This window comes from Eleutherodactylus coqui, chromosome 11 (assembly GCF_035609145.1).
Source record: "Eleutherodactylus coqui strain aEleCoq1 chromosome 11, aEleCoq1.hap1, whole genome shotgun sequence".
In the NCBI taxonomy this organism is placed as follows: domain Eukaryota; kingdom Metazoa; phylum Chordata; class Amphibia; order Anura; family Eleutherodactylidae; genus Eleutherodactylus; species Eleutherodactylus coqui.
Window position 1 is genome coordinate 110,733,882 of NC_089847.1, and position 25,481 is coordinate 110,759,362.

The 25,481-nt window shown below is 50.3% G+C and overlaps 2 protein-coding genes across 2 annotated transcripts in view; one reads left to right on the forward strand and one right to left on the reverse strand.

Moving 5' to 3' along the window:
• IMMP1L (inner mitochondrial membrane peptidase subunit 1) overlaps positions 1–3,335 on the reverse strand; it is a 42,401-nt gene extending 39,066 nt beyond the window's left edge. The window contains exon 1 of the mRNA XM_066583236.1: positions 3,269–3,335. The gene's annotated coding sequence lies outside the window, so the exon portion shown is untranslated. The remainder of the gene's footprint in view (positions 1–3,268) is intronic.
• Positions 3,336–3,424: 89 nt separating this feature from the next.
• ELP4 (elongator acetyltransferase complex subunit 4) overlaps positions 3,425–25,481 on the forward strand; it is a 291,372-nt gene continuing 269,315 nt past the window's right edge. The window contains exons 1-2 of the mRNA XM_066583239.1: positions 3,425–3,611; positions 6,698–6,733. Coding sequence (XP_066439336.1) covers positions 3,437–3,611; positions 6,698–6,733 — 211 coding nt within the window. The 5' untranslated portion in view covers positions 3,425–3,436. The remainder of the gene's footprint in view (positions 3,612–6,697; positions 6,734–25,481) is intronic.

Consider the following 25,481-nt stretch of genomic DNA (forward strand, 5'->3'; position numbering starts at 1 on the left):
GCGGTTTTGCCGCGGGCGGATCTGCTGCGGCAGAACCGCGGCAAATCCGCCCTGTGTGAATCCAGCCTGAGGGTTTCTCACTGCTGTGACCGCCAGTGATTAGCTGCAGGACCCTTTCACAAGGGCGTATATGAGTGCACTCGGGCGCAACCTGCATGGGACAACCATGGACAGGTCTGTCTGCTGTCCAATACCGCGGGCTGTCCGACTCTCGCCCCCGACATGGACAAAAGTCGAACATGCTACGATTTCTTTCTACACGGACCGTTGGGGAACTGAGCCTCACACAGATCCTGTTTAAATCAACGGGCTTTCAGTTTTAAAAGAATATTTCATTTTCCCCAGAATTCATATTTTTGGGCGCTCATATTTAGTTAAACGGATTTTTTTAGGACACTAACAGGTCATCAATATCAGATCCAGTAGTCACTCTTCGCACTAGCTAAAGGATGAGGGTCCTCAAATGGGGCGCCCCCTATATTAACGCCACATTTAGAGATGAGCGAGCGTACTCGGTTCGGGTGTTTTTGCACTCGAGCACCGCTTTTTTTGAGTAACTGACTACTTGGACGAAAAGATTCGGGGGGCGCCGGGGGTGAGCGGGGGGTTGCAGAGGGGAGTGGGGGGGGGGGGGGGGGGAGAGCTCCCCCCTGTTCCCCAATGTTACTCCCCGCTCACCCCCGGCGCCCCAGAACCTTTTCGTACGAGTAGTGAGTTACTCGGAAATAGCGGTGCTCGAGTCCAAAAACACCCGAACCGAGTAGATTCGCTCATCTCTAGCCACATTCTCCAGTAGAGTATTTCAAAAACTGATTTTTCTAAACCAAACAACCCCTTTAATAAAAGGGACGGGCATGTCCTTTACCGCTTGCCATATGCCCTATATGGACGGAGCTCTCACGGGAAAAGAACCCACTCATGTATTTCTCCGTCGCACCAATAGTGCAAGATGGAAAAAAAAAAAGGAGCAGTCAGTCGTATTTTGGGCAATTCCGCTGCGAGAATCGCCCATTTAAAAAAGAAATGCATTGCCCCCGCATGTAAATGTGATGCCCCCCTCCATTATAATCACTCGCAAAGCACATGAAAAATGCACGCACATCTGATGCACTTCACGCATTTTGGGCGCAAAATGTATCGCACGTGCTTTAAAATTATGTATTAACAGTCAGGTAGGAAGGCGACTCCGTAGAGACCTTCCACAAGGGTTGAGTTTGGCCGCAGGACGCACCAGAACATGCGACAATTCCACGCCAAAATCTGCACGGGTCTTTGCGGATTGTGATAACGAATCCAAAATGGCTTCATTCTGCTGGCAAATCCGCATCAGAACCCGAATGTAGCGCTGCGGATCCAAGCCCGCCCACAGCCGAGGATCCAACCCCGCCCGCAGCCGGGGACCCAACCCCGCCCGCAGCCGGGGACCCAACCCCGCCCGCAGCCGGGGACCCAACCCCGCCCGCAGCCAAGGACCCAACCCCGCCGGCAGCCGGGGACCCAACCCCGCCCGCAGCCAAGGACCCAACCCCGCCGGCATCCGGGGACCCAACCTCGCCCGCAGCCGGGGACCCAACCTCGCCCGCAGCCGGGGACCCAACCCCGCCCGCAGCCGGGGACCCAACCCCGCCCGCAGCCGGGGACCCAACCAAGCCCGCAGCCGGGGACCCAACCAAGCCCGCAGCCGGGGACCCAACCAAGCCCGCAGCCGGGGACCCAACCAAGCCCGCAGCCGGGGACCCAACCCCACCCGCAGCCGAGGACCCAACCCCGCCCGCAGCCGAGGACCCAACCCTGCCCGCAGCCGAGGACCCTGCTTACCCGTCCGGGATTTTTATTTCCTTCCCTGCGAATGTGTGCGAAAACGCCGGCCAGCACATCGCCACACGCGCGCAATTAAATTATGGACGGGTTGTGGATCGGACGGCTTCCATCTACTTCATTGGAAGCCGTCTGTGCGGAATCCGCGCTGAAATGGATCACGCTGCGTTTTTTTCCCGGACAAAGAGGTCCGCAAATCAAATCAGCGCTTTATTTCACTTGCGAACGGCCATGTACCCCTGTGGGCGGGTTGGTGTGCGGATCTTCCGCACCCATCTTGTAAATCACACCCGCCCGTGGACCCTGGGCCATAAACTACCTGCAGTGCTGCAGCACAATCTCGTCAGGCTAACCCGCTATCCCGCCGGGACCGCGCCCCCCACTATGCGAATTCCCTGCGGATACAAGGCAGTTTTTTGTCGAAACTGCCCTGCATGTCTGCGATTCTCTCACCTCCTACGTGCCCCTAAAGGAGCCTCATTTTTATCGCATCACAACGCAACAAATTTGCGTTGCGATTTTTATTTTAGAAAGTCTTATTGACTTTCACTAAAAAAAAAACAAAAAAAAAAAAACGCACGATAAAAGCCTGCGAAAAACTTGCGAGCAGCAATGATTTTATGAGAAGAAGCAGCGGTGACGCTCAAAAATCGCGGGAAAAAAATATGCGATTTTGCTGCGGTTTTTTCAATGGAAGCTAGCCTGAGCGCGCGTTCACAAGGACCGGATTTTCCACTGATTTTCCGTGCGGACCATTCGCATGGAAAATCTGCGGCATTTACGGTAGCACACAGCGTAAAAAATCCGTACAAGTGACGAGCGGCGAGGGATTTAGATTCACAGCGGGTCAATTTCATTGCTGCTGAAGAATGCGCCAATTCTCTATCAGGCGGCCAATTTTGCATTCAAATCTGTTTAAAATCGTGCCAAAATCCCCGATAAATGGCGCGGATTTTGATATCGACCTTCAGCTGCAGGATGTCCACTATAGACATCCCGCAGTGAATAAGCCCCGTGTGAACGTGCCCCAAGGGCTCATGCCCACGGACGGAGCGGGGATATACAGAAAAGTCCCCGATAGCGATCGCGGAAAAACGCGTTTTACCGTGGTCTCCATTAATACTATATTAATGCAGACATCCTGCCACGGAAAAATGGGGTAAAATAGAACGTGGCAGTCTACTGCTTGGTCCTTCCATGTAAGCTACTGTTACCTGGTATCAGCCATTTCACTACTGTCCCTCCCCCACTACTACCCGCCCCATATCTGCAGACACATGGAAATGTTCATGTCATTGATACTAGAGGGCATTTCAAGAAGCTGCCCTTAGACTTTAAGTTTACTGCCCCTTTAAGACAACATACCCCGATATGCCGAGATATATAGTGTCATATACGGTTCACACACAGCAGATACAAAGTATCATTCATGTCCCATATCACTACTCACCGTGCGGGCGGCAGGATGTTATGCGGCCGGCTCATTGCCTCCAGTCCCGGCCACTCCTCTAACAACGAAGCTCGGGATTGGCTAGCTGTCTAGCCTCTCGCTATATGATTGGTTGCCGTGACGTTAGGGCTTCCCATGATGCACCGCGTTGTTGTTGGGTGAAGCAAGATGGCGGCGCCCGGTAACCTCGGCGTGAGTGCTGCAGCAGCGATGGCCGGGGCTGAGACAAGCTTCCGGAGGAAGATGCGAGGAAAGCTGCCGGCTATCAGGGGCACCCGGCCCTCCGTGCACAACGGGCAGCTGCTCGTCTCCACGGGGGTCCCCGCTGTGGACCACGTCCTAGGTGCGTGGGGGCGCCGGCGTCAGTATAGTTGTCATGGCAGCGCCTGCTAGATCTGCAACACTATATATATATATATATCACTTTATTGAAACCCCCCCCCCCCTGTTCATGATTGCCGCTTCCATACGAAAATTCTCCCCGTGACCCCAAATCGCAGAATGAAGTCACATGACAAGTTTTCCGTTCGTCAGTTTCAGCAATCGGAGCGACTCCCAATGAGGCCTGGCCTTTGGCGCCGGACCGGGCTGGGCACACCGCCAACCACGTGGGGTTTCTTGTGTGACGGTGTCAGAACTACAGCGAGAATGGCGCGATCAGTGGACAAGCATCCAGCGGACGGGGTCCGGGGGATGTAGATAACTTGTCAACGAAAGGGGTCAGAAGAGGATGTCCGGAATCACTCCGATCACCATGGATGCGCCAGTGAGAAAATTGCAGCGGCATACGCCACCGTTGCTCCAGCTATGGCGGGCTGACATGAGCGGAACCTAATAGCGTATTCCGTAAAGCGGCGGACGCGGTGAATGGATCCAATGAAAGTTTGTTGGTTCTCGTTGATCTATTCAAATATGCGTATAATACGTGCAGAAAAAAGCGCGTCGTCGTCCATTCTACTGCGTATTATGTGCGCTAGAGCCTATTCTGTATGGGCGCGTAATAAACGCTGTACATGCGTAAATACGTTTCCTACGTGCCATGATTATACGTACCGCCGCCAAGCAACAGAGCGTGAAAGTGGCAAAAAAAAGAAAACGGGAAGACTGCGCAAAATCTCTGCCGTGCGCGGCTTACACAGCGGTAAGCGCTGCGTTCTGCATGCAGCGTTTTACGTATACGCACGTGTGAGTCCGGCCCCACTCGTCATTAGCTAGTGCAGGTGGGCTGTAACGGCAGCGTAATTTCCTGCGTTCGTGTGCGCAAATTATATGCATTTGTGCACGCTAAAAAATAACGCAACCGCGCCGCCTTACACTGAAACGGGCAGCTGGTAGAATTTGTTCAATACGTTTTTATTCCTTGCGCAAATGAACAAGAAAATGGATGACGCTGCGTTTTTTTTGTTTGTTTGCGTGACCGAAATCCACGCCCAAAATACGCTCATGGAGAACGGAGTCGCACCTTAACTTTTTTTATGCAAATAAAAGCTTTTTGAACTTTTTCATCTTGCAAGGTTTCATAGTTATTTTGTCGCACGGCGCCCGCAGCGGCGCGGGACTCTCGGGGACCTTTTACGTGGAATGGACTGTGGCAATCCTCCTGTATAAATGCAGCCGTTGCTGCAGAGTCAGGCCGGCTCACAGCAGCGGCTCGGATTCCGGTTGTGAGCCCGGCCGTGCCCCTGCGTACCGCCTATAACTGTGCTGCGGATGGCGGTGGAGGCTCGCACCCAGCCATGCGCAGTATGGGTTGGTTTGTATGTCCTGCTCTGTTTCTTAGTGATGACGCGGTACCCGCAGTCTATACTGCAAATTACGCATGAGCGGCAGGTCAGCCGGCTTCCATTGACATCATTGACTACTCAGACGAAAAGATTTGGGGGGCGACGTGGTGGAGCGGGGAGTAGCAGTGGGGAACAGGGGGAGCTCTTCCCCCCCCCCACCCCCCCCACCCCCACCCCGCGCCCCCGAATCTTTTTGTCTGAGTAGTCAGTTATTCGAAAAAAGCGGTGCTTAAGTGCAAAAACACCCGAACCGAGTACGCTCACTCATCTCTAATCGTCTGGGACTCTTTCTGGTGTGAGTGGACCCTTCGGCCGCCCTCCATTCGGCACCAACATCCATGTCGGACTTGCGGATTTTGGTGTAGAATTTTCCACACAAGTGCAAATTGCGCTGCATTATGTGGATTCGCTCCCCCCCATGTAAAAAGGTCCCCCCCCCCCCCCCCCTCCCAGACATAGCAGACGTTTGCTAGAGGCGACGGTCACGTACGATATGTCGCAATTTCTGATGGAGTCGCGGTCCCGCTGGAGGAAGAGTACGCTGAAGCTTGAGTCTAGGTGGGGGCCAGATGAAACCCGTCCGCACCTTCTGCTAGTTAAGAGCGTCTTAAAGAGGGCGCCAAACTTTTTTACAGTTGCAATAACTTTGAAACTTGTGAAAAAAAGTTTTACTTATTTTATTTGCGTTTAAAAAAAAAAAAAGTGGTGCAATTTCATTCTCGCCCTTGTATTCATAATGGAGACCCCGAGGCTTCCAAGTATCTTATGGACCCGCTAGTCCGTCGCTGGAACAATCCAGGGCGAAAGGGCGTAAAACTGGGCCGCAAAAAAACCACCCGATCAGATGAATCCTGACTTCTGTTGCGCCGTGCTGATGGCGGGTCAGACTATGGCGCAAGCGGATGACCCCTTCCTGTTCGCAGTACAGAACATGTCCGTACCGGCATGTAATTCACGCCAACTGCAAGAAACTACCTTTCCGCCTTGGCCAATATTCCTGCAGAGCGACTTCAACACCTAATGGAATCTGCACCGCTGCTGATTACTGCCCAACCGTGACCAGAACTAGCAGCGGGCTCCGTCATAACTGAGAGATGCTTAGTGAAAAAGAAAAATGGAGGCGTTACCCCTGGCAACAATGAAAAGCGCCTCCGAGAGATAGAAGGTGGGATCGAGCTGGCCTTTCAGAGTAAATCCTGCCCTCCTATCACATTCCCCAGGATGCCAGGCGATTTCATGGCAAAGCGGCCTGGCATCACTTTGGGGATGCAGGGATCCTCCAGCGTGGCTGTCGCGGTCTCCTGCATCGTTTTACGTATTTCAGCCCATAAGCTCTGCCAGCAGAGAGCCAGCGGACAAAGCATACAGGCTGCGATTGGCACCGTGCACACAAGAAATTGGATGTCGCGTGCGTTCACACGTGGTGGATTTGGAGGCATATCTGCAGCAGATTTCGCCTTTTCAAATAGATCCCTAACAACGGGGGGAGATCTGCCACGGATCTGCGACACAATCCACCGCACATCAGTAATGTGTGAACGCAGCCTTAAGGCAGAATCCCTTCTCTCGCCCATTTAGGGTAAAATCTGAAGATCTGGCATCACACTATGAAGATAAGATAATTCTTCTTTCTTCTCTTCCGCAGGCGGCGGTCTTGCTGTGGGGACGCTACTCCTAGTAGGTCAGTACGCTCTCCGTACGTCTGCGCCGTTAAATGGTTATATATGTACTTAATTTGCCTTAAAAGAGGGAGGCCATGATGGATTTATCCCAGCGCTGACTTGGACCGGGTGCTAAGGCTACATTCACACGGGCGAGAAACTCGGCGCAATATTGCGCTTGCAAACGTGCGGCTTTTACGTTTATTCGAAAACTCCTCCCATCACGTCTGTGAAATTGCGCTCCACAACAGTCAGGATTGCAATAGTTTCCCATTGATTTCAATGGGCAGCATTGCTTTGCCCTCGTAAATTGTACGGCTGGCGAGCGCCATGCGATGTCTTTTTATGTCCCATTGGAAACAATGGGTGAGGCGTTCCGAGGGAACAACCAAAGATGGATCGTGCTGCGATTTTAATTTTCTCGCACTGATACTGCGAGGAAAAAATAGCCCGTGCAAATAATATTCGCGTGGCAAAGCTCGCATGAGAATATCGGTCGTGTGAATAGGCCCTAAGGCCGCCTTCACACAGGCGAGAAAATTGCGCAAGGTTTGTGCGTTGCAGGACTCACGAATATGAAGCGCATTCTTTTGAATAGCAATGCTTTCCTGCATCGTACCGCAATGTGGGAAACCAATCGCGGCATGTCCTATCTTGCACGTGCTCTCACATGGCAGCGCCCATTGTCTTCAATGGGGCAGGCGGCAGCAGCGGCGCCGCACCACGTGCCAGGTATACACGATGCAAGGTCTCCCCGTTGAAAACAATGGGAGATCCTCCACGGCGCCTCACGGCTACTTGGTGATTCATGGCCTGATATCGCAGTCGCCCGTGGGAAGTTAGCCTAAGGCTAGTTTCACACCGGCAATCGCGCTTGTTTTTTTTTTTTTTGCCACGAGAAAATTGCGTTTTTGTTCCTGCATTCTTTCGACGCCAGTGATGCGTTTTTTTTTTTTTCCTTTGTTACAATAATTATCACATCGCTGCCGTACGCCGAGGCCGAGAAAATCTTATGTTTTTTTAACACGAAAGCCAATAGGACTTTCTAATGTTAAAACTGCATTTCAACGCAAGTTTGTTGCGATGCGAAAAAAAGATGGGAAATCGCAGAAAGATGGTGCATACCGCCATTGTTTGTTCTCTCAACATTGCATGAGTGAAAATATCGCTAATGGAAAGGAAAGCGTTGTAAATCATTGGTTTCCTAATCTGCTCTTTTACTGACTCTCGCATCACACGATTTTCTCGCCCGTGTGAAACCACCCTTGGGGCTCTTTCACACAAGCGTATATTGGCCCGCTGTTTTCACGGCCGGCCGATATACGCTACGATCTGATGCATTGGATTCCAGTGCCTCAGATCACATGGCCATATTCCCGCGGCGTAAAAGAGCCTGGCCAGCCAATATAGCGCCGAGCGCTTTCACGCTGGCCGAGAGGATAGTCCTGGAACTATCTTTCGGGCCGGAATATGTCGGCCGCTGCATGGGCTCCTATGCTAAACTCCCTCCCCCTTCTCTCCTCCTCTCTGGCTAAGCGCCGCCCCGTACTGCCTTCTCCCATTGCTGGCTGCGGACAAGTGCCCCGGTAGGGGTGGGAGATTAGCTCCGCCCCGCCCACTCCCATTGCAAACAGCCAAAGGGGAGGAGAGAGGCGTGGGTGACAGGTGAGTTGCGAGGGAGAGAGAGATTTCCCCCCCCCCCCCATATCCCACCCCAAGGTGTCCCTAGCCTTTATGACCTACCGTGTGGATGTGCCATGAAGTTGGGAATACCTCTTTAAAATCTCCCGAAGAACCCTAAATATAATAATTACGATATTTGTTACTTTGACCATTCTGATAACTTTGAAGGCTTTTCCTGACTACATAGGAATAGATTGTAACCGTTGGTTTTCCCCAAGTAAACCTGAAAGCGTCTGCCTCATTAGCGGATGGAATAATATATAGGATGCAGCACGTATGAAAATGTAGACCGTGCGCAGTTCTCAAGGGCAATTCCACGCTTCAGATATGTCTAAACATTACATAAATTTGCCTATCCGTTCCAATAAAGCGTACGGAAAAACGCTTAACATATATTTGCATGAATACGTTATTTATTTCTCCATCATTTGCTAATGTTGCAGTCAATTTGCTCTCCTCACACTTGTAACGTATCCATTTTTGTGTCTTCTACACGATCGCCATCTACGTCCGCGTAAAAACCCTCACAGCCTCCCTTAGCGACTTTTTTTTTTTTTACTTCCGAAACATTTAGCTCATAAGACGTTTCCAAGATGAACTCTTAATGACATAACAGTGTCTTTATTATCCAAGACCAAGAAATTAGGCCTTCTAAATGGCTGAGACCTCTAATGACATTTGTTTTGATGCTTTTGGAGTGACATGGACCGTGGATCGTTTACTTCTGCGCAGGATCCGGCTAGAGATTTGCATTAAATTGTCTTCATCAACATTTTTGAAATATGGCTGTTAGGTGGGATGAAGATCCTCTTTGTGGCGCTGCGCTCGCCACTTTATGTAAAAGGCTATTTCCCCCTCCCAAGTATTTTCTAACTTGATTTCCAAAATGTGCCTGAGCCCTTTATAGAGATCCTTGGCCCCTTTGGGGTCACTTGGAGAGTTGTTACAACGCTCTAGGCTACGAAGGAAGTACTTAGAAGCCAACGGCTCCTAAGCGAAAATATTTAGGAGCCAAATAAACATTTAGTCTCCCAAATTTATATTAAAGTATGAAATGAACCTTAAAAACATCCGTATAAATATCTGAGCATTTGGTGCAGGTTTTTGTTGACCTGCTACAGATTTCACCCAGTCAATTTAAATTTAGTTGATTGGGGTAAATTCTGCAACAAAATATACACCAAGTGCTGCAAATTTTGGCAAGGATTTTGGGGCATATTTGCCTTGGGTTTTTGCAGCTAATCGGCTGTGCGAACGCTCCCTCCTCTCGGTATCTCTCTATAGTATTACTGCCTCCACTAAATAAGGGCTCCTTCACACGAACGTATTGTTACAACATATTCCTTGTGTGGGTTTTGTGCATGAAATATGCTGTACCAATCTGCCATGGGTTCGCATGTTGCAAATCGCATAGAACATGTATATTTCGCACAATGTGTCTTGCCGCATATTACATGTGCATACATGGCAACATAATGCATGGCAACCAGCAGCCTGTTGGGTAATTGCTATGAGCCGTGTGACTCTCACATGTGGGCGGCATGTTGTATATTCCCCCTCATGTGCAGCTCCACTGTAAGTGCCCGCTCTGTGACCTCTCTTAGTAACGGTGCCCGCTCTGTGACCTCTCTTAGTAACGGTGCCCGCTCTGTGACCTCTCTTAGTAACGGTGCCCGCTCTGTGACCTCTCTCAGTAACGGTGCCCGCTCTGTGACCTCTCTCAGTAACGGTGCCCGCTCTGTGACCTCTCTCAGTAACGGTGCCCGCTCTGTGACCTCTCTCAGTAACGGTGCCCGCTCTGTGACCTCTCTCAGTAATGGTGCCCGCTCTGTGACCTCTCTCAGTAACGGTGCCCGCTCTGTGACCCCCCCCCCTCTCAGTAACGGTGCCCTCTCTGTGACCCCCCCCTCTCAGTAACGGTGCCCTCTCTGTGACCCCCCCCCTCAGTAACGGTGCCCTCTCTGTGACCCCCCCCCTCTCAGTAACGGTGCCCTCTCTGTGACCCCCCCCCCCTCTCAGTAACGGTGCCCTCTCTGTGACCCCCCCCCCCCCTCTCAGTAACGGTGCCCTCTCTGTGACCCCCCCCCTCCTCTCTCAGTAACGGTGCCCTCTCTGTGACCCCCCCCCCTCCTCTCTCAGTAACGGTGCCCTCTCTGTGACCCCCCCCCCTCAGTAACGGTGCCCTCTCTGTGACCCCCCCCCCCTCTCAGTAACGGTGCCCTCTCTGTGACCCCCCCCCCCTCTCAGTAACGGTGCCCTCTCTGTGACCCCCCCCCTCTCAGTAACGGTGCCCTCTCTGTGACCCCCCCCCCTCTCAGTAACGGTGCCCTCTCTGTGACCCCCCCCCCTCTCAGTAACGGTGCCCTCTCTGTGACCCCCCCCCCCCCTCTCAGTAACGGTGCCCTCTCTGTGACCCCCCCCCTCTCAGTAACGGTGCCCTCTCTGTGACCCCCCCCCCCTCTCAGTAACGGTGCCCTCTCTGTGACCCCCCCCCCTCTCAGTAACGGTGCCCTCTCTGTGACCCCCCCCCCTCTCAGTAACGGTGCCCTCTCTGTGACCCCCCCCCTCTCAGTAACGGTGCCCTCTCTGTGACCCCCCCCCCTCTCAGTAACGGTGCCCTCTCTGTGACCCCCCCCCCTCTCAGTAACGGTGCCCTCTCTGTGACCCCCCCCCCTCTCAGTAACGGTGCCCTCTCTGTGACCCCCCCCCCCCCTCTCAGTAACGGTGCCCTCTCTGTGACCCCCCCCCCCCCTCTCAGTAACGGTGCCCTCTCTGTGACCCCCCCCCCCCTCTCAGTAACGGTGCCCTCTCTGTGACCCCCCCCCCCCTCTCAGTAACGGTGCCCGCTCTGTGACCTCTCTCAGTAACGGTGCCCGCTCTGTGACCTCTCTCAGTAACGGTGCCCGCTCTGTGACCTCTCTCAGTAACGGTGCCCGCTCTGTGACCTCTCTCAGTAATGGTGCCCGCTCTGTGACCTCTCTCAGTAACGGTGCCCGCTCTGTGACCCCCCCCCCTCTCAGTAACGGTGCCCTCTCTGTGACCCCCCCCCCTCAGTAACGGTGCCCTCTCTGTGACCCCCCCCCCCTCTCAGTAACGGTGCCCTCTCTGTGACCCCCCCCCCCTCTCAGTAACGGTGCCCTCTCTGTGACCCCCCCCCTCTCAGTAACGGTGCCCTCTCTGTGACCCCCCCCCCCTCTCAGTAACGGTGCCCTCTCTGTGACCCCCCCCCCTCTCAGTAACGGTGCCCTCTCTGTGACCCCCCCCCCCCCTCTCAGTAACGGTGCCCTCTCTGTGACCCCCCCCTCTCAGTAACGGTGCCCTCTCTGTGACCCCCCCCCCCTCTCAGTAACGGTGCCCTCTCTGTGACCCCCCCCCCTCTCAGTAACGGTGCCCTCTCTGTGACCCCCCCCCCTCTCAGTAACGGTGCCCTCTCTGTGACCCCCCCCCTCTCAGTAACGGTGCCCTCTCTGTGACCCCCCCCCCTCTCAGTAACGGTGCCCTCTCTGTGACCCCCCCCCCTCTCAGTAACGGTGCCCTCTCTGTGACCCCCCCCCCTCTCAGTAACGGTGCCCTCTCTGTGACCCCCCCCCCCTCTCAGTAACGGTGCCCTCTCTGTGACCCCCCCCCCCTCTCAGTAACGGTGCCCTCTCTGTGACCCCCCCCCCCCTCTCAGTAACGGTGCCCTCTCTGTGACCCCCCCCCCCTCTCAGTAACGGTGCCCTCTCTGTGACCCCCCTCCCTTTTTAGAAACGGTGCCCTCTCTGTGACCTCCCCCCCCCCCTTCTTAGTAACGGTGCCCTCTCTGTGACCTCCCCCCCCCCCCCCCCCCCTTCTTAGTAACAGTGCTCCGACAGACTCCTCACTACCGTCCGCGGATGAGACATCTGCAATGGAAAGGGACTATGGCAGGGCTAGTCACAGTTGGCAACTGGGCCGTAAAGTCTTGTTGCCTGTAAGCTATAGGTCACATTGGTAACCATTTTGGTCACCAGCTGGAGCCTTGCATCACTAGAAATGTAAAAATTCCAAGATCATTTCTCTGTATTCCCGAACATGTATAAAGGAAATACATCTAGGATAGGTGATAAAAGCCTGATCAGTGGGGTCTCACCACTTAGACCCCCCCCCCCCCCGGTTCCCAAACACATGGACCTTAATTCCCCCTTCCTCACTGTAGGCTCTTTGCACCCCCACAATGAGGAGCACATTACATGGAGCATATTTGGTTGGACTGCCGGTGATAGTGGAGTGCTCATACTCAACTAGTTCCATCAGCCCCATCGAAATGAATGGAGTGGTGTCGTGCATGTACGACAACCACGCCATGCTATCTGACTTCACTTTTAATGGCTGAGCCAACCTCTAGTGACAAGAAGATGGTGACACAGGACACCAATTCTCGAGATCAATATGGGTTTCAGCAGTGAGACTCTCATCGATCAAACTTCTATCTCCTACCCAATGGTGGTACAACTTTAAGGCTGGGTTCACACAGGGCAGATTTGCCGCGGAATTTCCGTCCGGAATTTCGCTGCGGCAAGTCCGCCTGCGGCCGCTAATCCCGGTATTAGCCAGCCATGTGGACGAGATTTCTGGGAAATCTCGTCCACACGGGACGGCAAATCCACCGTGGCAAAGCCGGCACTAGCCGGCCGCAGCATGCTCATTCTTTGCGAGCGCCGGCCGCAACGGAAGAGCCGCAAGTTTTGAAGCAGCGCTTCTCCCGGCGGAAATCTCGCAGTTTTTCGCTGCGGCCAAAACGCGAGATTTCCCGCCGGGATTCCGCTGTGTGGGATCCCAGGCTAAGTATTCTTCTTTAGAATCAATATGTTTCCTCATAGAGACGACATATTGTGTCATCTTGAAGCTTCTATATGATGCTAGTTACATGTAGAGTACTATGTTGGCCAACAATCTACTAGTCACACTCATGGCATTAAAACAGCACTCTGTAACTACACCCCACAAAGTCCTGACACCCCATTCTCCCCCAACATCACAATGCCAGACTGCATCCTGCAAAACTGATAGACAGGAGATATTAGTTGATATTTTGGCAGAAACTATATAAACTCGCAACCTGCGTTAAGGGTCCTCATTGTCTTGCAAGTCAACACTGAAAATGGGATTAAATTACCTATATAAGCGATTGGAAATACAAGCCCAATGCAGTTTTGCAGAGATTCAGTGAGTATACGTTTGTCAGAGCATTAATGAGTGATACATTAGTTAGGCACCACATATAGCAGATTAGAGTTAGGCTCCTAGGCCTGATATCGCGCTTGTCAACATTCAAATTTCATGACTACGCATTTTTGATTAAAAATCGCATCGTTTCTTTGAAATTGTGATCTTCATGCACATGGAACGGATTGCAAGTGTTCTTCATAGACTTTAATGGGAAACATCGCTTCGTACTCACATGCACATCTTACGCCATGCGTGTGCCATGCAATTTTTTTTTTCCCAGGTCCCATAGAAAACGGGCGATTCCTCCTGTGGGAACTCCCAAAAATAGAACATGCTGTGAGGGAAAAAAAATGCAGTCAGTGCAGGAAGCAGAATTAGTGGAGCCTAGCGCAACAACCCCGGGTTGGTACTGCAGGCGCAGCCCTCATTGAATGCAACCCCTTCTGCTGCGTTATGGTCAGTGCATTCTGTGTCCTGCAGTGGCTGCAACCCTGGGAATCAGTTGATTGGTGGGGCGATCCGCTTGGTTTGGCCCGCCAATCATCTATTAATGACTTGCACATCATCAATAGAAAAAAAAAAACAAAAGCCCCGAAATATCCCTTTAGGCCAACTTTACATGGGCAAGATCGGGCCGCGAATCACGGCCTGGTATCGCCATCGCCAACCATGTGGAAACTGCCTTGCATGACTTCGGAGATGCAGGGAACCTCCACCGCAGTGGAGTTTCTCCCATTGTCTTCAAGTGGAGACCTCACATCGTGTGCACTTTGGACATGGTGCTGTGCTGTCACCTGCCCCATTGAGAGCACGCACAAGATAGGACGTGCCACGATTTGATTCCCGCATCACGGTGCCATGTTGGATACAATCGCTCATGCATATGACCCCATTCAAAAGAATGCGATTCATATTTATGCGTCTCGCAACGTACAAATCGCGTGCGATTTTTTTTTTTTTTTTTTTTTTTTTTTTTTTTTTTTTTTTTTTCGCCCGTGTGATCATTTTTGATTTTTATGTTTTTTTCCCCCATTCTACTGCGTTAATGGATGGCGTCTCTCTCCTCTTCCTGTGATGTTAGGACATAGGATTACCGCAGATGAGCCTTCGTCATGATGGAGAAGTAGTAAAAAAAGACCTCTGGGGAAAAGTTTTCTTAGTCTTTTCTATACAGTTCTCTGTGCCGGCTATAAACTGCATCGCAGTCGGATTTGTGTATTTTTGAAAATAAAAACCTCATCTTCATTATCTGATACCCATTATCCTGGTTAATTTAACCACTTAATGGTCAACCCAGGCATGAAACTGTTTAGAATAATTGCCCCGTTCCTCCTGAGATGCTATAATATCGGAAGGTTAGGAAATGATTATTGAAAACAGACAAACACTTATTTACTTCTGCGCGGCGCCCACTTCCCCCACGCGCACGTCTCTGCAGTGTTATTTGGACGCTTGTACTGTGAATTAATACTTCTACACAAGGTTATAATTGGCATTGTTATGGAAACTGCATGCACACTTATACAGAATGTCATGTTTATAAAGGCCGCATATCCTTATGGTTCATTACCTTGTGCATTAATGAGTGCACCTAGCTCGTTAGGTCTATACACAGAATTTTAATATACTCGGCCTGCTTTTAACATCATGCACTTGTAAATGTGGATGTCCAGGTCGCCGGTTATTAAAGCTGTCCTAAGAACCCTTCTCGGTCTATGGATCTGTGTCATATAGCTCTTTCCCTGTCCTCTATAGTACCTCGTTCACCATTTTTGCAACCTCCACTAAAAACTACACTGTGTTTTTCGGACTACAAGAAGCACCCAAAGTTTATACAACAGAAAATATTATTATACGAGGGGGTGCTGATAAGTCTTTGGCTTTACCCAGAAAGAAACGCGATAGGAAGATGAAACTTTACATTTCTTCCATATATTCTCCACTGAGGCCAACCCACTTCTTACATCGGTATTCCAAGTTCTGTAAGCCTTGCAAAAAGGAGGATTTCGGTGGTGCCTCAAACCAGTCATCCGTAGCAGCCATGGCATCAGAAATGGTGTGAAATTTGGTACCCTTGAGGTGTTTCTTCAGGTTTGGAAACAGATGATAGTTGGAGGGAGCTAGATCTGGTGAATAGGGTGGGTGGTCTACCAGCTGAAAGCCTAGCTCCACCAGTTTTGCCGTGGTCGCTTGTGTAGTGTGAGCGGAGGCGTTGTCGTGCAGGAACAAGACTCCTTTGGACAGCTTGCCGCACCTTTTGGCCTTCAGAGCTGCCTTCAATTGGTCCAAAAGTTCAACGTAATACCTTGCATTAATGGTGGAACCATTTTGAAGGTAGTTCACTAGCAGCACGCTCTCCTTATCCCAGAACACAGACGCCATCACCTTAGTGGCTGAACTTCTTTGGGCGAGAAGAACCACTGTGCCTCCACTCTCCTTGGTTTCAGGGTCATACAAATAAATCCAGGTCTCATCCATAGTGACCAGTCAATCCAGTAAGTTCTTATCAGTCCGGAAACGCTGACAAATGGACCGGGAAGTTGTTACTCACATGCTTTTCTGATCTGTTGTCGAACATTTGGGGACCCATTTTGCAGATAGCTTCTTCATGTTACATGTTCATGGATAATGACACAAACACGTTTACCAGAAATCCCCATGATGTCTGCTATTCCTGCAGCTGAAATTGGCCGATTCTCCAGTATAAGGTTGTGCGCAGCATTAACGATCTCCGGAACAACAACCTCTCTGGGTCGTCCAGGACGTTCCTCATCATTGGTGCTGAAGTGGCCCGCTTTAAATTTGGCAACCCAGTTCTTAACTGTAGAATATGAAGGGCATTGATCCCCCAATGTCTGCGACATATCACCATGAATATCCTTTGCAGACTTTCCTTGCAGAAACAAGACTTTTATCATTCCTCCGCTCTCATTTGCTGTGAATATCGCCTTAGACTCCACCATTTTGTTTTCCCGCGTGCCGAGATCACGGTTGCCATAAGTTACAAACACAACATTTTGAAAACATGTATTAGACACATAAAGCTTTCATGTGATGTAACATTTGTTACCATAGAAACAAAAAAAAGAACACAAAGCCAAAAACTTATCAGCAGCCCCTCGTATACTATACCAATTTAAATGCGTCTGGGGGTCCATCAAAGAGGTGGGGCTACCGTCATTAACTTTGGTGTTCTAGTATACATTGTACATGCTCACAGCACACAGAGCTCTACATCGCACACAACTTTGCTACATATGCAAACAGGTCTGCTTCGTGCAAGCGCGTTCTTGCTGGCTTCTCGCTCACCGCTTTACCTTCTGTGTGAAGCGCTGAGCAGGGAGCGTTTACACGGAATGACAATCCCGCGATTTATCGATTAGTTTTTATGCTGATTGAAAGTATGCGATAACCAATTGCAAATGAATAGAAAGCAAATTTTTGTTTTTGTTTTTTTTTCCATTTACACTAAGCGATTATCACTCAAATTAGTTTGTTTGAGACTGACAACTAAAGTCCCATTTATACGGGACGAATGTCGGGCAAACGATGCCCGACACTCATCCCCGCACAGCACAGGAGCGAGTATCGCTGGCTCTCTAGCTGAGCAGCCACCAGGGTGCCGGGGCTGCTGGAGGAGATTCCTTTCCTCTCTCTCCCCCACCCCTCCCCATTCACTTAACACAGCGGCCGTTCAGTACTGAACAGCTGCTATTTACACTGAACGATCATCGTTTAGGCTGCATTAACGATGAAAGATGAGCTGAACGATGATCGTTCAGTATAAACAATGCTGAACAGCTACTGTGTAAAGTGAATGGAGAGGGGTGGGGGAGCGCGAGGAAAGAAATCTCCAGCCACCCCGCTGTGAGCCAATGATACTCACTCCTGTGCAACAGCGAGTGTTGGGCATCGTTTGTCTGACATTCATCCCGTGTAAATGGGGCTTAAATTTGTATAGGAAAAACAATTGCTTCCACACAGACGTTTCAGTAGAGGAAATCGTCAGTATTGTCTGACATGTTACACATACAATCAGCCTACAGCCTGGTCACTGTCGCTGTTTCTACAAGCCTACTACCTTGCATTACACTTGACATTCTTCCTCCTCCTTTGTTGTTACATTCGTATACAATACTTGAATTAATGCCCATGCTGCTGTAATCACAGGACTTTAGTAACTGGCAAGTTAATATTTACATACAAACTGTTTTTAATTCTATTTTTTTTTAAGTAAGCCGTTCACAGTTTTATCTGTCTATCTATCAGCGGGGGGCAATTAAAAGGCTGCAGTATTGCAAGTTTGCTTTTACTTCGCCCCATATTGAAATGAATGGTATGTACAGTCTACATGGGAATACAGCATAGAGTGTTGAGTTTTTTAAGTGAATAGCTGTAGGAAGAAATTGTCTCTTTGGTGACGTCACCCACAGGTGGGTATTACTATTCCCTACTTTTGCAAATCAGCTATTTGCAAACTAGGGAGAGTTGGGGTTCCTGACGTGTGGTTGCCCTCATCAGGGCGAATGCTCCGCTTTTAAGTTCCTGACACTGTATTACAACCCCAATTCCAAAAAAAAGTTGGAATGCTTTGTAAAATAGAAATAAATGTAAAGGAAAAAAGAATGCAGTGGTTTGGAAATCTAATGCAACCATATTTTATCAGTAATAGAACATATGTCAGAAGGTGAGAGTGAGACAATTTTTGATAGTTTGATAGGGTCAAGTTTCCCGATTGCCCCACTTATGCTTTCGTTATTTAGCATCCGTTAGTATATTGTGTGTATATCTGTTCTCTTGGGACAACTAATTGTGCCCGATCTGGATGATTTGTTTTGCGTCCAACTTCCACGTAACAGTCCTCTTCTCAATCATGGAAGGAGGGAGGAAGCTCTGCATTAGGTAATCCAGTGGTGGCTGGAATTGGAGGCTTTGGTATGCCTTGACCTAGACTGGATTCGGGTAAGTTTATTTCCCTGGACAAACCCTTTTAACATACCTCCTACTCCAAAACATGCAAGGTCTTTTAAGTAGTTCATGGGTGGTGAGGAAGATGGAGGAGGTTATCTTCCCAGAACCACCAAGTTCCTTATCTTTAGGGCTTATTCGCACAAGTCTATATCGGCCGGCATTTTCATGGGTGGCCAATATACGCTTCCATCTAAGCAGTCCCCCCTTCCCTCCCCCTCACCGACTCTCTGCCGCTCTCCTCCACTCCTGTGTTTGCAACGGGAGGAGGCGGGATGGGGGTGGAGCTAAGCTCCGCACTGCCCCACCCACTCCAATTGCTAGCTATGGACACGGGTCTGGGGTGGGAGCTTAGCTCAGTTCGCATCCCGCCCACTTCCATTGCAAATCGCTCGGAGGGGGTGAAAGAAGTAAAGAGGCGGTGAGTGGGAGGGACAGTGTATATCAGTTGGTCATGAAAACCCGGCCGATATACGCACGTCTGAATAAGCCCTTACTTTTCTAGTTTGTGCTGCAAGTTCAGTGTCTCCCATTAGAAAACCAAAAGATTAGTTGCTAATCACTTTACGTATATGTTTGTGTGGCTGTACTTTTGCATGGCATTACTGGAATAACTCTTGAAGTATGTCATTTTTTTTATAGGCAGGACCAGACATGAAGCAAAGTTTATTAGGGCCTAAGCTATTTTAATTAGTCGACACTATTTCCTTTAGGTATGTAATTTAACCTGACTGTTCTGGGTTCCCCTAACATGTCAATATAATTGACTTTATCACCTTGTACAGGTTTAGAAGGGTAATCTCTAGTGAGATACAAAACAGTGATTTGCCAAATGTAATTATACTGAAGGCGAGTTGTCAAAATTCACCTTCCTGCTCAATGGCCCCGCGCCAAATTCAGTAACATATATGTTTGCCAAATTGTGTTGTCATGTGCATATTAAATGCAGCTGACACAGGTTAAAATCCCCAAGCCTTGTGGCCACAGACGTGTGAAGAGACTCATTGTGGAATTCTAGGTACTTGACATGACTTAACCGCCTAGGTGTATGGAGGACAGCGATACCGCTTTTTTTTTTTTATAATGTGCGCAACATCTCATAAGAGTTGAAAGGGAAAAAAGTTTTAGAAGTCTAATTATGAGGCTCCTGTTGTGTTCATTAAATGTACATTGTGTAAATTTTTTTTTTCTGGTACAAAATAGTTTTGCTATTAATTTGTGGAGCTGATTTTTGGATCTTTTTGGGGCTCGTTTGTTGGGCTCCCAAATGCACAACCAGTGGGGGGGGAATTGAAAAGGAATCCCACTGAAACGCTAGATATTTTTACCATATGCTTTTTTTTCCCTCTGTTAACCTTTTACGGTTCTAGTTCAGACATCGTGATATTCCTTGCCATATGGCATGAAAGCCACCGTAAAAGCAACAATAAACACGAATAGTCGGAGGACCCGCTCCGAGTTGTGCGAAGGCAGTTCCCGCTCTGGAGGGCTCAGCACAACTATGTAATACCATTTTTCCTCCTGTAGTGGCCGATGTAGGAAAAAAAAGGGTTGACCATAGTGTGTGTGTGTGCGTGCGTGCGTGCGTGTGTGTGTGTGTGTGGGGGGGGGGGGGGGTGTATCAGCTGTCTGACCTGTGGCAATTTGCTGATCAAAGCAAATGACGTAAGCGACCCTCAGGATCAGGGCTGTGGAGTCAAAAGTCCCATTTTTGTGGAGTCCTTGTGGCGGTAGAAATGTACCAACTCTGGCTTCTAAAAAAAAAAGTGTGTGTGTATGTATGTGATATATAATTATATTTGTTGCTAATTTATCACTTAAGGGGTTATGCAGAGTGTTAAGGCAGCAGTATGCAGTCCTAAGCTCTCGCTCATGACCTAAAGGCTGTGGGTTCAATCCCCATGTGGTTCAAGTAGCCGGCTCAAGTTTGACTCAGCCTTCCATCCTCCCGAGGTCGGTAAAATGATTAATAAATTAGCACTGGAATAAGTTGGCACCCTGTCCTATGTCTCCCAAGTCCCATTTGACAAACATGAGTCCTAAATGAAGGAGTCGGAGGTTTAGCGTACCCACTCCACAGCCCTGTTTTAAATAGCTGTTGGCTGCGATTGTTATTTCTTGACTCCCCAAAGCCAAGTAATAGGGATTGGGGAATAGGCTTCTGCTAGACTTCTCAGCTAGAACATTGGATCAGACATGTTGAAATCCAACACACTTCTACACACCCGTGATATCTGCTATCGTCGGAGAGTTGGGCATCCTCCTACATATTAGATGACCAGCCGATTTGACCAAAAATTAGCGGGTTAAGCTGACTTCCATCTGATGTGTATTAACAACTTTAGAGCTTAGTCAGATGTAGCGGATTTTCAGTGCAGATCTGGAACCACAAATCAACAAGCAAATTACAGTACAAAATATGTGGATGGGGTTTTACAAATGCCATCTACGTGTAGCGGAAATTATCCGCGTAGAAAAACTAGCTGTTGTGGAATGTATGGGTGAAATCCGCTATCAGTCGGCGGCGAAGTCTGAAGGTAGCACGTGAATCTGTAGCAAAAATATTACTTTGTGTTTCATGATGAAAAAGCCCTATCGATATGCCCTAGCAGGATATATAGGCATCATGTGGGGATCCTGCACTCGGGACCCCTATTTATGAGTAGGCATGAGCCACTCTATAACAGAGGCTCATTTTCTGGCAAACTCTTAACAGTTCATGTGTTAGATGAATGCGCATACTTATGAATGGCCTATATTTATAGTTGGTCGTGCTTTTCCAAGTAGAATCAGCTGTTTAACAAGTGTGCCGAAAACCATACCTGCATCAATTAGCTGATCAGTGACTTCAATGTGAAATGCCTTTTAGTTACAGATGCTTAATTATTAGTATACTCTTCTCTCCTCCTCCTCCCCGATATCTGCTCTCCTCTTTCCTCTACACCTCCTTTCTGACCTCTGCTCTTTCTCCCCCTGCCTCTTCTCTGACCTCTGCACGCTCCTCTCTTTCACCTCCTCTCGGACCTCTGCGCTCTCCTCTCTTTCGCCTTCTCTCTGACCTCTGCGCTCTCTTCTCTTACGCCTCCTTTCTGACTTCTGCGCTCTCCTCTCGTTCGCCTCTTCTCTGACCTCTGCGCTCTCTTCTCTTTCGCCTCCTCTCTGACCTCTGCGCTGTCCTCTCCTTCGCCTCCTCTCTGACCTCTGCGCTCTCTTCTCTTTCGCCTCCTCTCTGACCTCTGCGCTGTCCTCTCCTTCGCCTCCTCTCTGACCTCTGCGCTGTCCTCTCCTTCGCCTCCTCTCTGACCTCTGCGCTGTCCTCTCCTTCGCCTCCTCTCTGACCTCTGCGCTGTCCTCTCCTTCGCCTCCTCTCTGACCTCTGCGCTGTCCTCTCCTTCGCCTCCTCTCTGACCTCTGCGCTGTCCTCTCCTTCGCCTCCTCTCTGACCTCTGCGCTGTCCTCTCCTTCGCCTCCTCTCTGACCTCTGCGCTGTCCTCTCCTTCGCCTCCTCTCTGACCTCTGCGCTGTCCTCTCCTTCGCCTCCTCTCTGACCTCTGCGCTGTCCTCTCCTTCGCCTCCTCTCTGACCTCTGCGCTGTCCTCTCCTTCGCCTCCTCTCTGACCTCTGCGCTGTCCTCTCCTTCGCCTCCTCTCTGACCTCTGCGCTGTCCTCTCCTTCGCCTCCTCTCTGACCTCTGCGCTGTCCTCTCCTTCGCCTCCTCTCTGACCTCTGCGCTGTCCTCTCCTTCGCCTCCTCTCTGACCTCTGCGCTCTCCTCTCTTTCGCCTCCTCTCTGACCTCTGCGCTCTCCTCTCTTTCGCCTCCTCTCTGACCTCTGCGCTCTCCTCTCTTTCGCCTCCTCTCTGACCTCTGCGCTCTCCTCTCTTTCGCCTCCTCTCTGACCTCTGCGCTCTCCTCTCTTTCGCCTCTTCTCTGACCTCTACGCTCTCCTCTTTTTCGCCTCCTCTCTGACCTCTGCGCTCTCCTCTCTGACCTCTGCGCTCTCCTCTCCTTCGCCTCCTCTCTGACCTTCGTTCTCTCGTCTCTTTCACCTCCTCTCTGACCTCTGCGCTCTTGTCTCCTTCGCCTCCTCTCTGACCTTTACACTCTCCTCTCTTTCACCTCCTCTCTGACCTCTGCGCTCTCCTCTCCTTTGCCCCCTCTCTGACCTCTGCCCTCTCCTTCACCTCCTCTCTGACCTCTGCGCTCTCCTCTCCTTCGCCTCCTCTCTGACCCCTGCGCTCTCCTCTCCTTCGCCTCCTCTCTGACCTCTGCGCTCTCCTCTTTCGCCTCCTCTCTGACCTCTGCGCTCTCCTCTCTTTCGCCTCTTTTCTCACCTCTGCGCTCTCCTCTTTTTCGCCTCTTTTCTCACCTCTGCGCTCTCTTTTTCGCCTCCTCTCCGACCTCTGCGCTCTCCTCTCTTTCGCCCCTTCTCTGACCTCTGTGTTCTCCTCTCTTTCGCCCCTTCTCTGACCTCTGTGTTCTCCTCTCTTTCGCCCCTTCTCTGACTTCTGCGCTCTCCTCTCTTTCGCCCCTTCTCTGACCTCTGCGCTCTCCTCTCTTTCGCCCCTTCTCTGACCTCTGCGCTCTCCTCTCTTTCGCCCCTTCTCTGACCTCTGCGCTCTCCTCTCTTTCGCCCCTTCTCTGACCTCTGCGCTCTCCTCTCTTTCGCCTCTTCTTTGACCTCTGCGCTCTCCTCTCTTTCGCCTCCTCTCTGACTTCTGCGCTCTCCTCTCTTTTACCTCCTCTCTCACCTCTGCGCTCTCCTCTCCTTCGCCTCCTCTCTGACCTTTGTTCTCTCGTCTCTTTCACCTCCTCTCTGACCTCTGCGCTCTCGTCTCCTTCGCCTCCTCTCTGACCTCTGCGCTCTCGTCTCCTTCGCCTCCTCTCTGACCTTTGCACTCTCCTCTCTTTCACCTCCTCTCTGACATCTGCGCTCTTCTCTCCTTTGCCCCCTCTCTGACCTCTGCCCTCTCCTTCGCCTCCTCTCTCACCTCTGCGCTCTCCTCTCCTTCGCCTCCTCTCTGACCCCTGCGCTCTCCTCTCTTTCGCCTCCTCTCTGACTTCTGCGCTCTCCTCTCTTTCGCCTCCTCTCTCACCTCTGCGCTCTCCTCTCTTTTGCCTCCTCTCTAACCTCTGCGCTCTCCTCTCTTTCGCCTCCTCTCTCACCTCTGCGCTCTCCTCTCTTTCACCTCCTCTCTCACCTCTGCGCTCTCCTCTTCCTCCTTTCCTTTCTCTAGACAAAGCAGCGCTATTTTTTTCTAGCTAATCCCTTTTAAGATTACAAGTATCTAAAGTGTGAACCCATTTTATACCTGCAATATATTGTTTTTTGGGGGGGGGGTTCGGATAAAATAATGGCTTTTTCATTATTAACATAACAGCATTAATCTAATTAATATCTCTTATTTAATTTTTTTGCATGGTCCTCTAAATAATCATATGCGTCTTGGGGGATGGGATACGACCGTTGTACCAGCCAGAGGTAAGATGCCATTTTGATTGCAGCTGCTAGCAGAGGAGAAGAATTGGAAAAAAAGATATATAAAAACCCCCTCTGATTCAGAATGGCATCTAAATATAGAGATCTGTGGTCTTGCTTTGGATGCCAGAGGGCACTGACTGAACAGAACAAGCTTAAATGCCAACGCTGCCACTGCGGGCAATGCTGGGTAGGAGGTGATTTTCTGAATCTAAAGCAAGAGTACAGGCAGCAAACTGAGGGACATAAATAATTTGGGACAGTTCATTTTTATATCATTTCAAATGCAAGCCAGAGCTAGGCAAACATATGTCGCCTGCCACGGGGCGCACTGCGTCCCATCCTCTTGTAAACTCTACCAAGGTGGCCCTATTTATACGGACATTAAAAACGTATAGTTTTACGCTCTGCTAAAATTTGCTTTGTGCTTTGCATTTTTAACGAATACGTTGTTTTTTATGGAAAAACAAGTCTGTCAGTCCTATAGGCTTCGAATGGAGCGTCAACGGGCATGCAAGAGTACACCGCACTGCTTCATAACGCTCCCTCACTTGTACGGAGAAGGAATGGGGGGGTGCTGTGTCACCATTCTAGTGATCAGTGGGAGTTCCAAGGGTGGGACCACCAGAGATCAGTCGCTTATCGCCTGTCCCGTGGATAGGTCCTAAATGTCGATTGCTGGACAGAAGGGCTGATCCTCCAGTGCGGATCCTTTGTGCTTCTGCAAAACGTCTTTTTACGGAACTTTCACGTAGGACGGAATGTTCCACAACAGTGTTGTAGAATCTGCCCTCCTGCGGAATATTCAGCCCCAAAATCCAGACTGTTAGGGTGGACACCCACTGAAGTTTTTTTCTCCACTGCGATGCGAGACTAAAGTTAAAGTCTCGCATCGCAGTGCGAGAAAAAAAATCGGCATGACGCCGGGATATCGGCATCACGCCGACATATCGCCAGTCTTTTCAATGGGGCCAGCGGCAGCAGCACTAGCCCATTGAAAAGAGATCGAGAATGTCGGGGACTTGCTGTGGCAGAAGTTTCCTTCATCCCCGCGGGAATGAATAGCTAAGGGCTATGTGTGATTGGCTGAGCGCTCAGCCAATAACTAAACAGTAGCTGCTATTGGCTGAGCCCTCAACCAATCTGCACAGCCCTTTCAGGAGGTGGGGATTTTTAAATCCCCGACTGCTGAAAGAGCTTAATAGCAGTGCCGGGGAGCCAGCAGGAGGACGCGTCTGAGCGCTGGAGAGGTGAGTAAAAATTTTTCCAGAGCGTCATCCCGACGGCCCCATTACATATGGAGGTTGCCCTCTGACCCAGGTAGGGACAGGAAGAGTTTAAAAGCACCTCCCTTTCCACCCGTGCTTCAGTGTCTTCCTGTCCCTACGGTGGGACAGAGGAGCAGCTCCAGAGCTGCAGGAGATAGGAAGCTGCGGAGGCAAGAAGACT